Source organism: Leptonotus elevatus, chromosome 4, assembly GCF_054856555.1.
Source record: "Leptonotus elevatus isolate MCC_2025b chromosome 4, RoL_Lele_1.0, whole genome shotgun sequence".
NCBI classification, from domain to species: domain Eukaryota; kingdom Metazoa; phylum Chordata; class Actinopteri; order Syngnathiformes; family Syngnathidae; genus Leptonotus; species Leptonotus elevatus.
The window spans coordinates 5,443,944-5,456,502 of record NC_141242.1 but is presented as its reverse complement, the minus strand read 5'-3'; the positions used below and the strand labels follow the sequence as shown (position 1 = coordinate 5,456,502).

General features: G+C 37.5%; 1 protein-coding gene across 2 annotated transcripts; it reads left to right on the top strand.

The window, feature by feature from the left end:
• Positions 1 to 388: 388 nt before the first annotated feature.
• LOC147175118 (tyrosine-protein kinase CSK-like) lies at positions 389 to 11,924 on the top strand. 2 transcript variants are annotated; one of them, XM_086073045.1, is made up of 13 exons: positions 389 to 755; positions 3,696 to 3,773; positions 3,873 to 3,986; positions 4,069 to 4,193; positions 5,680 to 5,899; positions 5,995 to 6,088; positions 6,176 to 6,241; positions 6,353 to 6,452; positions 8,176 to 8,266; positions 8,343 to 8,416; positions 8,558 to 8,753; positions 9,886 to 9,972; positions 10,241 to 11,924. In XM_086073045.1, exons 3-13 carry the CDS (start codon positions 3,975 to 3,977, stop codon positions 10,433 to 10,435), a joined length of 1,260 nt encoding a protein of 419 aa, XP_085929171.1. In that variant the 5' UTR covers positions 389 to 755; positions 3,696 to 3,773; positions 3,873 to 3,974; the 3' UTR covers positions 10,436 to 11,924. The 2 variants fall into 2 exon arrangements, with proteins under 2 accessions (XP_085929171.1, XP_085929172.1); XM_086073046.1 differs by lacking the exon at positions 389 to 755 and adding an exon at positions 1,722 to 1,792.
• The last annotated feature ends 635 nt before the right edge of the window (positions 11,925 to 12,559 follow it).

The window sequence follows — 12,559 nt, the reverse complement described above, 5'->3', positions numbered from 1 at the left end:
AAATCGGACTGAACACAAAATAATAATAATAAATAAAAAAAAACTTCATAAACGTACTGGAAGCTGTGCAGCCAAGAGAAACACCTAAAAATAAAATGTTAGGATTGGGATTAATTTAAACTAAATTAAATTATAAAAAGTTTTAATTCATAATTATCTGTTTAATGTAATGAAAGTGAAACCTTTACTATCACTGGAAACCTGTGTTTGTGTTCATACTGAGACAAAGTTAAATTGTCAAAAACGTTCACTATAATACTGCACATGAAACCTATTTGGTGTTCCGGTTACCCGTCCCAATATGGCGGCCAGTTTGACGTATTGCGACCATACACATGCTACGACAAGATTAATGCGCATGCGTAATGTGAAACCAAGGCGTGGCATGAATTTTAAGAAATGTGTGACGTGAGTATCTTATCTAACCAAACAAGTATTTTACTAGCCACAGAGTAATTGCTTTTTGTCGACCAAATTTTTCCTCACATTGTTTAGTTTCATTTTGTGTATTTGTACGCGTTTGGCTGCTCACCCACTGGCGAGTTTTGTGATTATTCGGGCTTCGCGGACACCTGTGACATTCCCTTGTCAGTATTTTTGATTGATTTGGGGCTTCGACTTTAACTGACGCTTGTGAGTGTTTTTTTGTTTTTGTTTTCTTGCGTGGCAACGTCTGTTGTCACCAGAAGAGGACGTAGTTTGGGCAGTACATGTAACATCCGATACTACCTGGAGTTACTTTTTCCTGTATTCAGGTACAGTAAATATTTATTTTAGAACTTTCTTGGGTACCATGTTTTGATCCAGTAAGTTTGTACTTACGTACTTATTCAACTGTATTTATGTATGTATTAATTTAACGTGAACAGCTAAATGACAGCAAATTTCATGTACAGTAGTTGGAGTGTAGTGTACACTGATTCAGGGACGTCACTAGGTTGTTTTTGTATTTGGGCTAAACAACCCCCAGGAAATGCACAGCATGGCACGGTGGCGCTGAAGTGCAGAACAGAACAACAGATAAGAAAAACATCAATAAAGAAGGCAAATAATTTAAAAACGCGCACACACAAAAACAACCTAACACAACAGCCAATAGAAAACACAGAACTAAATAAAACAACAAGCTAAACACGACAGCACATGAGAAAAAAAAAAGCACAAAAACAAATAACTATTGAATTTATGAAAGAAAACGCAAAAAATCGTGAATAGCTTACTTCCATCGTCGACATTTTACCCTTTTAAAGCGAGATTTTATGCAATGACAGCAACCAAAACAAAATCACAAAGTAAAGTGGACATGAATAACACTTTCGTTGTCCTTGTCAATGAGACAGGCCTGTTGAAGAAAAACAAGTGATTTATTTTTATGTGTTTCTATACCATACCTTAAAATATTGCTTTATGTTACATATACATTACAATACAAACAATAAATTTTTTTCCCGATTAAGCAACAACTCAGATGAGCAAATAAATAATAAATCATACTTGTATTGGAAAACGGGGAATTATTTCAAATTGACAGTTCAGAATGTGAAAACACAAATTCTTGTCAACAGATAAAAGGAGTGGCAGATTTGAACGTCAACATTCCTCAGCCGTCTTGCTGGGCGCAGTCTGACTTGAAACAATGTCCGACGGGTACAAGATAAGAGTTTGATGTTGTTGATTCACCAGTTTCATATTGGGGGGTGGGGGGTGGGTGGGTTAATGCAGGAATTTTCACCAGATGGCTTAAATTTACCTGCACTGATCTTATTATCTCTGTGGTTGAATGTTAACAAAGGTGGGTTTATTTGTTATTGTTATCTTGTATAACTTGCTTTACTTGTGCTAGGACCTGAATACATGCTTTGTTCTACACGTATCGTGTGCAAAAGTGAATTGAATGGCAGCAAGCAAACCTTTAAACCTTTTCAGTCCTCTATCCTAAAATGGAACGTTCTGTCGTTATAATTACATTAATCGATCAAATATGAGTGACAAGCAGGTCATTTACATCGGAAATCTTTTACAGCAAAACTAAACGTCTTACTTTTTAAGTAAAAAAAAAAAAAGATGAAAAAATAAAAGTAGTTATGCATCAGATTGCCGAGTGTTCCACAACCCATTGTTTTGTAATCAGTATTAAAATAAGTAATCGCTTAAACAGATCAATATTAAAAAATATATATAAATAAAAAAGTAAAACATTTTTTACTTTACAGCAGACTAATCAGCCAATTAGAAAAACATGCGTGCTTGAATGCCATCATATTTGTCTTATATTGTAATGTGCCAATGTGTAAAAATTATTATTTTTTTAATAATAATAATATAAAAAATACAAGCAAATCTTAATCAGCTGGGGAAGGGGTTCGGGCGATTAGAAAATAGCTGATATTGACCGAGCCAATCAATTGGTTTAAATGCTACTTGGAGGCCAAAAGTCATCCTGTCTGTATCTTGAAAATCGAGGACACTGATTTATTGTACATTATATAAACGCTCGTTCGAGCGAGCCAGTAGCAGGACGTGTGACATTGTATAACGTGACAGCACTAATTGCATTTTGGAGTGCTCCCCAAAAACAGTGGATATAGAAAGTAAAAACTAAAACTGTTTTCTAGTTACCAAAACTGTTTTGGTGATAATTAGTTAGTTGAATGTCAATGTAATCTGGTGGTGTACTAGTTAAAATAAATATTTGAAAACATTTATTTATTTACTTATTTTATGAATGTGGTGTTTTAACAAGGGCGTGTTGATTATTTGTATCCACTATGTCATCTCACTGTAACGCCCCTGTTTGTTATGCGTGTGTCATGGAAATATCAGCACAAACTCCATTCCTCAGGTGTTATCAAGATTCCTTGCTGCATTGTCAACCAGGCCGAGCTAGAAGAGCAACGTTTATCTTTTAGGGGAACAATCTGATTCTTTTGTGTGAATTGGAGCAACTCTTATTTTTATTTTTAGTCATGCAGCATAACTCATTCATTATTTTGGATTACAGTCATTCCGTTTTCTACCCCCATATTGTTTACAGCCCGGCGTTGCGTGATTGAACATGACAGAATGACATTATTATTAGGGGTGGGAATCTTTGAATGTCTCACGATTCGATTCCGATTTTTGGGCCTGCGATTCGATTCAGAATCGATTTTCGATTAAGACCAATTTTTTATTTATTTTTAATGATTTGATTGACAATGATTTTTGCTTCAATCTATAGATGTGCAAGGAATTGTAATGATCTACTCCAGTCTGACTCGCTAACGCTAATTAGCGCGCTACTTGCGGCACTTTTATCACTCAAAAAAACGGCTCCACACTGAAAAAAAAACTTTTATTGGAGTAACTTGATCGTGACTTTTTCCTTCTACTCTCTAATGTGGCTACAACTTAACAGTGTATTAGACCGCATGGAACCACACTGCCCCTCAGTGGCCAAAACGGGTACAACATGAACAGTGCTCCAAATAAAGGCACACACAAAGGCAAGACAGTATAAAATAATTTAAATAAAGTCGATTTTGGGACATTTAAAATCGATTCTGAATCGTATTAAATGAGAATCGCGATTCTTATGAGAATCGATTTTTTGGGGGGGGCGGGCACACCCCTAATTATTATCATAATGAATTATTGAGAATGTTGTCTGTGTTTTAGCAAGCGTGTCAAAAAAAATATACTGATTGTTTCTTTAGGTGAGTGCACCGGTTGAAATGTTTGCAGGCAGAAGGCGTCATCTGTGAGGAAATTGGGACGGTCTCAGCATGGCAAAGGTGAAAAACTCTCTCTTTTTTTCCCTCTGATTTACAGAAAACATGCAAATAGTACTTAATCAACTATGCCATTCGATTTATGATATGCTTGATGAACAGACTCCATGACCCAAAGGCACCGTGTGTGTGGGCAAATTCAACTTTAAGGGCTCATTAACGCACCAACTCGCCTTTAAGGAAGGAGATCTGTTGACTATCATTATGACTACAGAGGTAATAATTGTTTGTGTGTGCTGCTCAATTGGTTAGCAAATATTTGTTGCTGGTTTTCATTGCTTAATGTGTTATCTTGCAGAATCCAGAGTGGTATGTAGCTAGAAATGAAGCTGGTCGTGAAGGGGAAGTTCCCACCAGCCGCATTGAGAAACGCCGTCACAACGTGGCATCTGTGGAGAATTGCAGCGAGCTGAATCTTATGCCGTGGGTGCCCAAATTACGTTTGTTCATTTGCTCCCGGTGCAGCAAGATTGAAGTCGATAACAATTGTTTCTATATCTGAGAGCAGCAATAGCTCAACAATATGTACTATACATAACTTTGCCTTCTACCTATACCAGGGGTTGGCAATCTTTGCTGACAAAAGATCAATTTTGGGCCAAATGAATAACAAAAAATCTGTCCAGAGCCGCAAAACATTTGAAGATTGTGATGAACGAAGCTGTGTGTTAGTGTGTGTGTAATGAGCTGGGGGGTCCAAGAGCTAATTAGAGCTGCACCATAACACAAAAAAGATCGTCACTTCTATGTCCACTTTTTATTTTATTTTATTTTTTAAATGTCTGCATTTGAGTTTCATCCCCCAAAAACATAAAAATGTAAAAAACAAAATGGACATAAGTGTTTTTCACATAACGGCAACAATATGCAGCATCCAATACTTTAGAGATTCATTTTCTTCTACCTTTCATCTTCCAATTTTTTATTTATTTATTTTGATTATTTTTTTCATGCTATTTTTAGACTGTCCTGCCTGATTTCTGACATTTTTGGCAATTTTATGGACATGGTAAATTTCTGCCACTCTTCCTTTTTTTTTTTGTTGATATTTTGTGGCTATTTTTAATTTTTTGTTTAAATTTTTTCTACCTAATTTGCTATAAATTTTCTGACATTTTGGAAATTTTGTAGACATTTTATGGTAATTTTTGGGCTTTTATTTTCTTTTTGGACATTTTGTTATTTCTTAAACATGTTCTTTTCTGCCTTTTTTAAAAAATATATTTTTTTCTGACATGGCAATTTCATGGACATTTTATTGTAACTTTTGGATTTTCATCTTTCATTTTGGATATTTAAATTAATTTTTAGGTAATTTAAAAACCTTTTTTATCTCACGGTACCTTTCGTCTCCATTTTTCTTTTCTTTTTTTTCTTTTTTTTGAGAGAAAACTCAGTTTTGTTCATTCAAAATCTTACTGATTCGACATGTCATCAGCATTGCTCTTTTTTTTCTTTTCTTTTTTTTTGTATGTGTGTGTGTGCATATGTGCGTGCGTGTGAGTGCGTGCTCATTAATTCACCTAAAACCTTTTAAAAATCCCGTACCGTTCACCTAAACCGAATACTTCAGAATCCAGCTAGAGTCGTGAGGTTGTCAGGAGACCCGAGGAAGGATCAAAGTTACCAACCAGAATCTTTCACCAACCCCAGAAACATCTAAATTCCAACAAATTCGTCTCCATTTTAATTTCATCATGAATTCATATAAAGAATACTTTATCTTAAAAAAAGAAACATACAAAAATAAAAATTCATTTCTACATTATTATTTTTTTAAAGCTCCACAGGGAGTCAGAGGAGAGGGACTAAAGAGCCACACGTGTCTCCAAAACCGCCGGTTTCAGACCCCTGACCTATACAAATGCTTGGATGTCAAACAATGTTACCTCCATGTTTGTCATTGCAGATGGTTTCATGGCAAAATAAAACGGCTCCAGGCCGAGCGCTTGCTCTCCCCACCAGAGATGGGCCTATTCTTGGTGCGAGAGAGCACCAACTATCCCGGAGACTACACGCTGTGTTTGAGCACCAACGACAATGTGGAGCACTACCACATCATATACGGCAACGGCAAGCTTACCATTGACGAGGAAACGTATTTTGACAACCTCATCCAACTTGTTGAGGTACAACCTAAAAGGAGCCTTTTTTTTTTTATGGTGTGGTTGTCTTCTTTTTGTCATATGACAAATAATCTCTTTTTTTCCCCCCTTTAACAAAGCACTACAAAAGCAATTCTGATGGACTGTGCACTCGTCTAATCAATCCAAAGTTGGAGGAGGAGACTGTTGCTGTCCATAATGAATTTGTGAGCGGTGAGTCTTGAGGGCTTTTGTTAGTCACCTGCAGACTGCTCGTAGTGTGTGATTGTGGCATCCCTCCTGTCTTTGACTCGCCAACAGGCGGCTGGGTGATGAACAGGAAGGAACTCACGTTGCTCAAGGTCATTGGACGAGGAGAGTTTGGAGGCATGTAGCCATTTGAATTGTTTTGTCATGTTCAAGTCACTGAGACCTCGAACACGTTTTCTGCGCGATTCGTATTTGCTGTGGCATGAGTGCAAAGTCTTGTGTTTGCAGAAGTCAGGTTGGCCGAGTACAAAAAGTCTCAAGTCGCTGTGAAGTGCCTTAAAAATAATACCACCGCGCAGGCTTTTATTGCAGAGGCCTCTGTCATGATGTAAGTAAAACCAAAAATATTAGAAATAGTTCCTGGTGAGAATTTATTGTACTCTATACAGTGGCACCTCGGAGTTTGAACGTCGTAAAAAAAATGCCTCGGAGTTTGAACACGCAAGCTAAGCCGAACGTACCTTGAAAACGAGTAGCCGAGCGAAGCCGAGCAATGCCGAATGCTCACGTTGCGGTCGTTGAGACGATGCGCTGCTCATTTCCAGTCAGATCGTGAATACTCCCGGAGGTGCTCCATACTCGCGAGTGCATTTTGATTTTTCCACAAATTTTCTTCGCCATGGGTCCAAAAGAAAGACAAAAGTGCCAGCGGCAGCAAAGAAAAACATACAGTGCTACGAAACACAGTGGAATTAGGAAGGAGATTATCGCGCCGTTGTAACTACCGTGACTACTTCAGTAAATACTGGCACGAGGACCCCCCTTAGCTGTTCAACAACGTGCCTGACGTTAAACAACGCACGCAAGGACCGCTTAGTAGTCTAACAATATGCCCAATGTAAAATAAACAATTTCAGCACTGAACTAAAGCTAGCATTAACATAGCATTTATTCATCCACACCACATAAAAAAAGGTAAGGTATTTTTATTGTTTAAATACTGTACTGTACTATAAATGTAAAAAAACATAAATAGAAATTAAAATAGGAATTTTCTGGTTTTGGGGCTTGGGAACGGATTAATTGCATTTACATTATTTCCTATGGGAAAAAATGTTTCGGAGGTTGAACAATTCGGACTTTGAACACTTCGCAGGAACGAATTATGTTTAAACTCTGCGGTACCACTGTATTTGATTTTCAGTGATATTGTTGTGTCCTGGCCTCTTTTTTTTGGGGGGGGGGGTGACAAATAGTTGAAAATTCCTAGGGATCGTTTGTTTCCTTGCATGACGATTCCACTTATCATAGATATCTGCACTTGAATTCTTTATACACACTGCCGAATGGAATATTGGGAAATGAATTTTCAGCGGTGTAGAGCCTAAAGAGCAGCACTAGCTGTTAGGTTAGCAACCCCGGGCTTTTAGCCTGCTGGTTAGCACAGCCTACTCTCAACCCAGAGGATGGCGCTAGCGTGTCTTTGAGATTTGGACAGGACCACGCCGGATGACCACATGACTGTCATATAAGACAGAATGAGAGCTTGGATTTTTGAATTGTTAGGAGGACTTGGATCAATTAATAGTATGATAATTGAATCAAGATGACACCATTTTAACTCATTCACTGCCATTGACGGCTAAAGACGTCAAAAATTAAAACTATTTCTATTAGTTTAATATTTTTTCCCACTTTTGTTAACAAGAGTATGAAAACCTAGATTTTTTTTTTGTACATTTAGAGCAGATATAAAATTTGTGATTAATCGTGAGTTAACTATTGAAGTCATGGGATTAATTATGATTTAAAAAATTAATCACCTGACGGCCCTAAATTTTTTTATTTTATTTTTCTCTTTTAAAAAGGAAACATTAAAAATAAAATAAAAATACTTAATTTTTTTTAAAGAAGATGATTAAAAATGAGGGGCGCAGGCGATTAAAATTAATCACAAATTTGACATCTGTTCTAAATGTAATTTTTTTTTTTTTTAGGTTTTCATACTCTCGTTAACAAAAGTGGGAAAAAAAAGTTTAACTAATAGAAATAGTTCAAATGTATTTCTGAATAAAAATGAAGAAACTCCATCGTCGCCTCTATTTCCACAGGAAATTAAGTCACAATAACTTGGTGAAGCTGCTCGGCGTGATTTCAGAGGCGGACGGCAGTTTGCTGATTATTACCGAATACATGAGAAAGGTGAGTATCTGTCTCATCCTTCGTCAACATCCTTAATACCTGCGGCTTATATACGTGTGCGGCTTTTTTTTTCCAGGGTACCTTGGTGGACTACCTGCGTTCCAGAGGACGGACAGTACTCACTAGCGTTACCCTTCTTAAATTTGCATTGTGTGTACATCGCACATCCCCAACAGTATTAGAGCTAAGATGTTTGTTTGCATGACAGTTACAAAAACAAAATAGTCAATCAGCTGTCGTTGTATTTATTCTATTTTGTGTATAACGCTTGGCTGATTGTTCTTTTCGCAGACACGTCTGCGAGGCCATGGTCTATTTGGAGTCCAATCATTTTGTCCACCGAGACCTTGCAGCCCGTAATGTTCTGCTATCGGAGGAACTCATTGCCAAAGTCAGTGACTTTGGCTTGACCAAGAAAGTGTCTTCCCTTGAGGATACCGACAAGCTGCCAGTCAAGTGGACGTCACCGGAGGCCCTCAAAGAAAAGGTACCCTTGTGAAAGAGGAAGTTGACCCCCCCCCCTAATTTTTTTTTTACAATATTATGTTCTATGCAGCCTCACTGGTCTAAATATGGTATTCTGGTTAATATTATGTTAGTGGAATATAGGGGTGTTAAAAAAAAATGTGGGCGATATATCGCTATATTACGGTGCGCAATTCTCGTATCGATTCAATATGCGGGCAAATTGATTTTTAAACATCAATTTTTGATAGAATTTTTTTTAAAAACATCTTACTTGAGGTTAGCTTTTAAACCAAGAGTGCCATCTAGAGGAGTCAAACAGTATCACAGGTGCTTCATTTGTCCGTCTGTCCGTTTGTCTGTCTGGTGGTTAGCTGTTTAGCTAGCGAGCTAGCTGGCCCATTTAAACCAAGAGTGCCATCTAGAGGAGTCAAAAACTATCACAGGTGATTCATAAAGCTTCATTTGTCTGTCTGTCTGGTTAGCTGTTTAGCTAGTAAGCTAGCTGGCCCATTTAAACCAAGAGTGCCATCTAGAGGAGTCAAACAGTATCACAAGTATTTCATGAAGCTTTATTTGTCTATCACTACTGATTAGTATTTTCAAAATTTTGAATAATAAAAAAAAATCATCGCATTAATCGACTTATATCTAATTGAATCGTGACCTATGAATCGTGATACGGATCGAATCGCCAGGTACGAGGCAATTCACACCCCTAAGCTGGAATATGAGTTAAGCGGCAAAATGATCCATCTCGTGTCGGCCATTTTGCCACTTGCTGAGGATGACATCACAGTTGCTCAGGACTCAGGCAACGACCATTCACAGCTCACCTATTTTCTGATTGGTTGATTTTTTTGATTGGTGAGCTGTGATTGGTCGTTGCCTGAGTCCTGGGCAACTGTGATGTCATCTTCAGTGGACAGCAAGAGGCAAAATGGGTTGGATAAAAACGGCTGAATTTGCTTCATAACTCATCTTCCACAAATGTAATATTCATCAGACTAGATTTAGACTAGTGAGGTCACATATAACATATTATTGTCAAGAAATGTTTATGGTTGACTTCCACTTTAAGTGGTGAGCAAGGGTGTTTTATTCAAAATGATGAAAGTCATCTTCATCAGTTTTCTTTGTCTCTCCCTCAAAAGAAATTCTCCACCAAATCAGATGTTTGGAGTTATGGTGTTTTGCTTTGGGAGATTTACTCATTTGGTCGAATGCCTTACTCAAAAATTGTAAGTATGGAAAATATAATAACTGGAATGTATTCACGAAAAATCTAATGTATCGAAAAAGAATTGCAATATTGAGTCGGTTAAGTTGATTGAGTTGTAGTAGTGAACAGTTCAAGGCGAAGATGTGAACACAGGACGCCACGTATGCTACTTATAGAAATCTTAGGAATTGCTTCCAACTTTTTTAGTCCCAACAAAATTCTAATCCTATTTTATTTGTGCGTGCTGAAAGGATGCTTCAGTCTCACTTTTTGTTCCCATTGTGCAGCAATCAAAGCACGTGGTGCATCATTTGGAGGGTGGATACCGGATGCCTTCTCCAGACGGCTGCCCTGGAGCTCTTTACCAGATTATGAAGCTCTGCTGGCACTTGAACCCTGAATCTCGACCATCTTTTGATGTGTTGAAAGAGTGGCTGTCGGATGTGAAAAAGGAGCTCCGACAAATGGGCACACAGCTCTGACAGGACTGGGGGGGAGGGGGGGGGTTGATTTATCATATCACTTGACAGTTTCCACGTTATGCCAGTCGAGGTTTTTCTCTTATGTTTCTTAAGCCCCCAATGATCAACACTTCTTTGCTGTGTTTGTCTGAACGTTTGAATCTTTTTGTGCAAAGTTCACCCTCAAGACCGCTTCAAGTACACGTTCATGCACGAGAGCCGCGTCGAGCTCCGCGCGCACCAAACAAGTGACGAGGAAGTGGCATGTTGCTCGCCCGTCATTCCTCGCCTGCTAACTGAAAAGCGCAGCAAAGACTTTACGGGGCGAACGTGAACACGCTGTGGAGATTTTCTCAGCTTGGGGATGTCGCAAAGATGCCGGAGTTGCCGCAAACATCAGAACAGCGGTTTGGGTCTGCAGTGAGTCAAATCCCTTGCGTTATATTTGAAGTATTTTTTGGTGTGAAACGTTTTCTTTGTCTTCAAGTTAAAGTTGAACCCGTTATGGGCAAGGATGTTGTATTGATGTTGGGCTTTTTACTCATTCACTGCCATTGACGGTTATAAATGTCAAAAATTAATTTTTACTTTTTCTATTAGTTGAACTTTTTTTTCCCCCACTTTTGTTAACAAGAGTATGAAAACCTATAATTTTTTTATTGTCCATTTAGAACAGATATGAAATTTGTGATTAATCGCGCGTTAACTAGTGAAATCATGCGATTAATTACAATTAAAAACTGTAATCGCCTGACGCCCCGAATTTTTTATCTTTTCTTCTTTTTTTAATTAATTCACTGCCATTGACGGCTATAAACGTCAAAAAATCATTTAAACTATTTCTATTAGTTAAAAAAAAATCCCACTTTTGTTAACAAGAGTATGAAAACCTCGATTTTTTTAATTGTACATTTAGAATCGATATAAAATGTGTGATTAGTCGTGAGTTAACTAGTGAAGTCATGCGATAAATTACAATTAAAAAATTTAATCGCCTCTTGCCTCTAATTTTTAATAATCTTTTTTTTAAAGGAATTTATGGCAGTGAATGAGTTAATGATTAATTTGGATTTTTTTTCCAGGGTGTGATGATTGTGACATGCATTTAGACTTCTCATTTCTCTAATTCAAACTGGGTAAAAAAAAAACGGGGAAAAAACACCCTTGCCAATATTTTGTTAAATGTCCTTTTACGATGTTTTTTTATTCTGTATATTAGCCTGAACACGTGTAGTCTAGAGAAATTCTAAATAACTTCAGTCTTGTGCTCCCAATTATTTCTTGAAAATGAATGATAAGTGGAAAGTGGGAAAAGAACAACTGACATCATGAGAACGCCCCAAATGAATGTGACATTGATGAATATATGTACAGTAGAAAATGCCACATTGTCACGATCTTATTTTTGGTCATCTCACTACTGATGTAAAATGAATGGAAGGTGTGTGCATTTTTAAGTTGACAGTATTGTTTTTACAAGTTTGAATAAAATACAAATATAGTAAATGTTCATTGACTTGTGCTTCACAAACCGTTTTTCACTAAGAAAAATAACAACAATAGATTTCTGTTGTAGTCAAACTAGCAATACTGAACTTTACTGTTACTTTATAGATTTCTACGCTGTGACAGAAAATGAAAGCTCAAATGATCCGTTTTCTAATTTCTAAGTCACTCAATGTACAAATGATGACATCAACCATAACAAAGGCCATCTCCTGCATTAATTAGCAAGTCCTGCAATGAATATGCGAATCATGTTTGAATTTCCACTTCTGAGTTTGTTGACTTTGGTGCCATCAGACAAACGGAGGCTTCTGGTAAGCAGATTCAACTCATTTGTAGATATTATAGCTCTCAAACTGGGCATTACAAATATACATTTTCGCAATTCCCGTAGCGGATATCCACAACTGAATTAAACAATGATCCCATAACAGCAAAAGTGATGCCGTCCTGGGGAGAGAAAAAAAAGTTGGCAGATATAGAAAATGACAATTGTGGAAAGGAAGCATAGACTTGCGACGAGGCAAATTACCCGAGCTGAAAGTCAACACATACCCAGCCTAGCGGATGTTCTTCAGTATCCATTCTTTGCATGCATAACACCAAATCAATGCGGGAGAAGAACATGAACGCCTTAGT

What these genes read in the sequence shown, in the direction of transcription:
- LOC147175118 (XM_086073045.1), top strand. An exon ending in AGCGAGCTGAATCTTATGCC is followed by an intron (nt 4,194 to 5,679) that starts GTGGGTGCCCAA and finishes TTGTCATTGCAG; the next exon opens with ATGGTTTCATGGCAAAATAA. An exon ending in ACCCTTCTTAAATTTGCATT is followed by an intron (nt 8,417 to 8,557) that starts GTGTGTACATCG and finishes TTCTTTTCGCAG; the next exon opens with ACACGTCTGCGAGGCCATGG.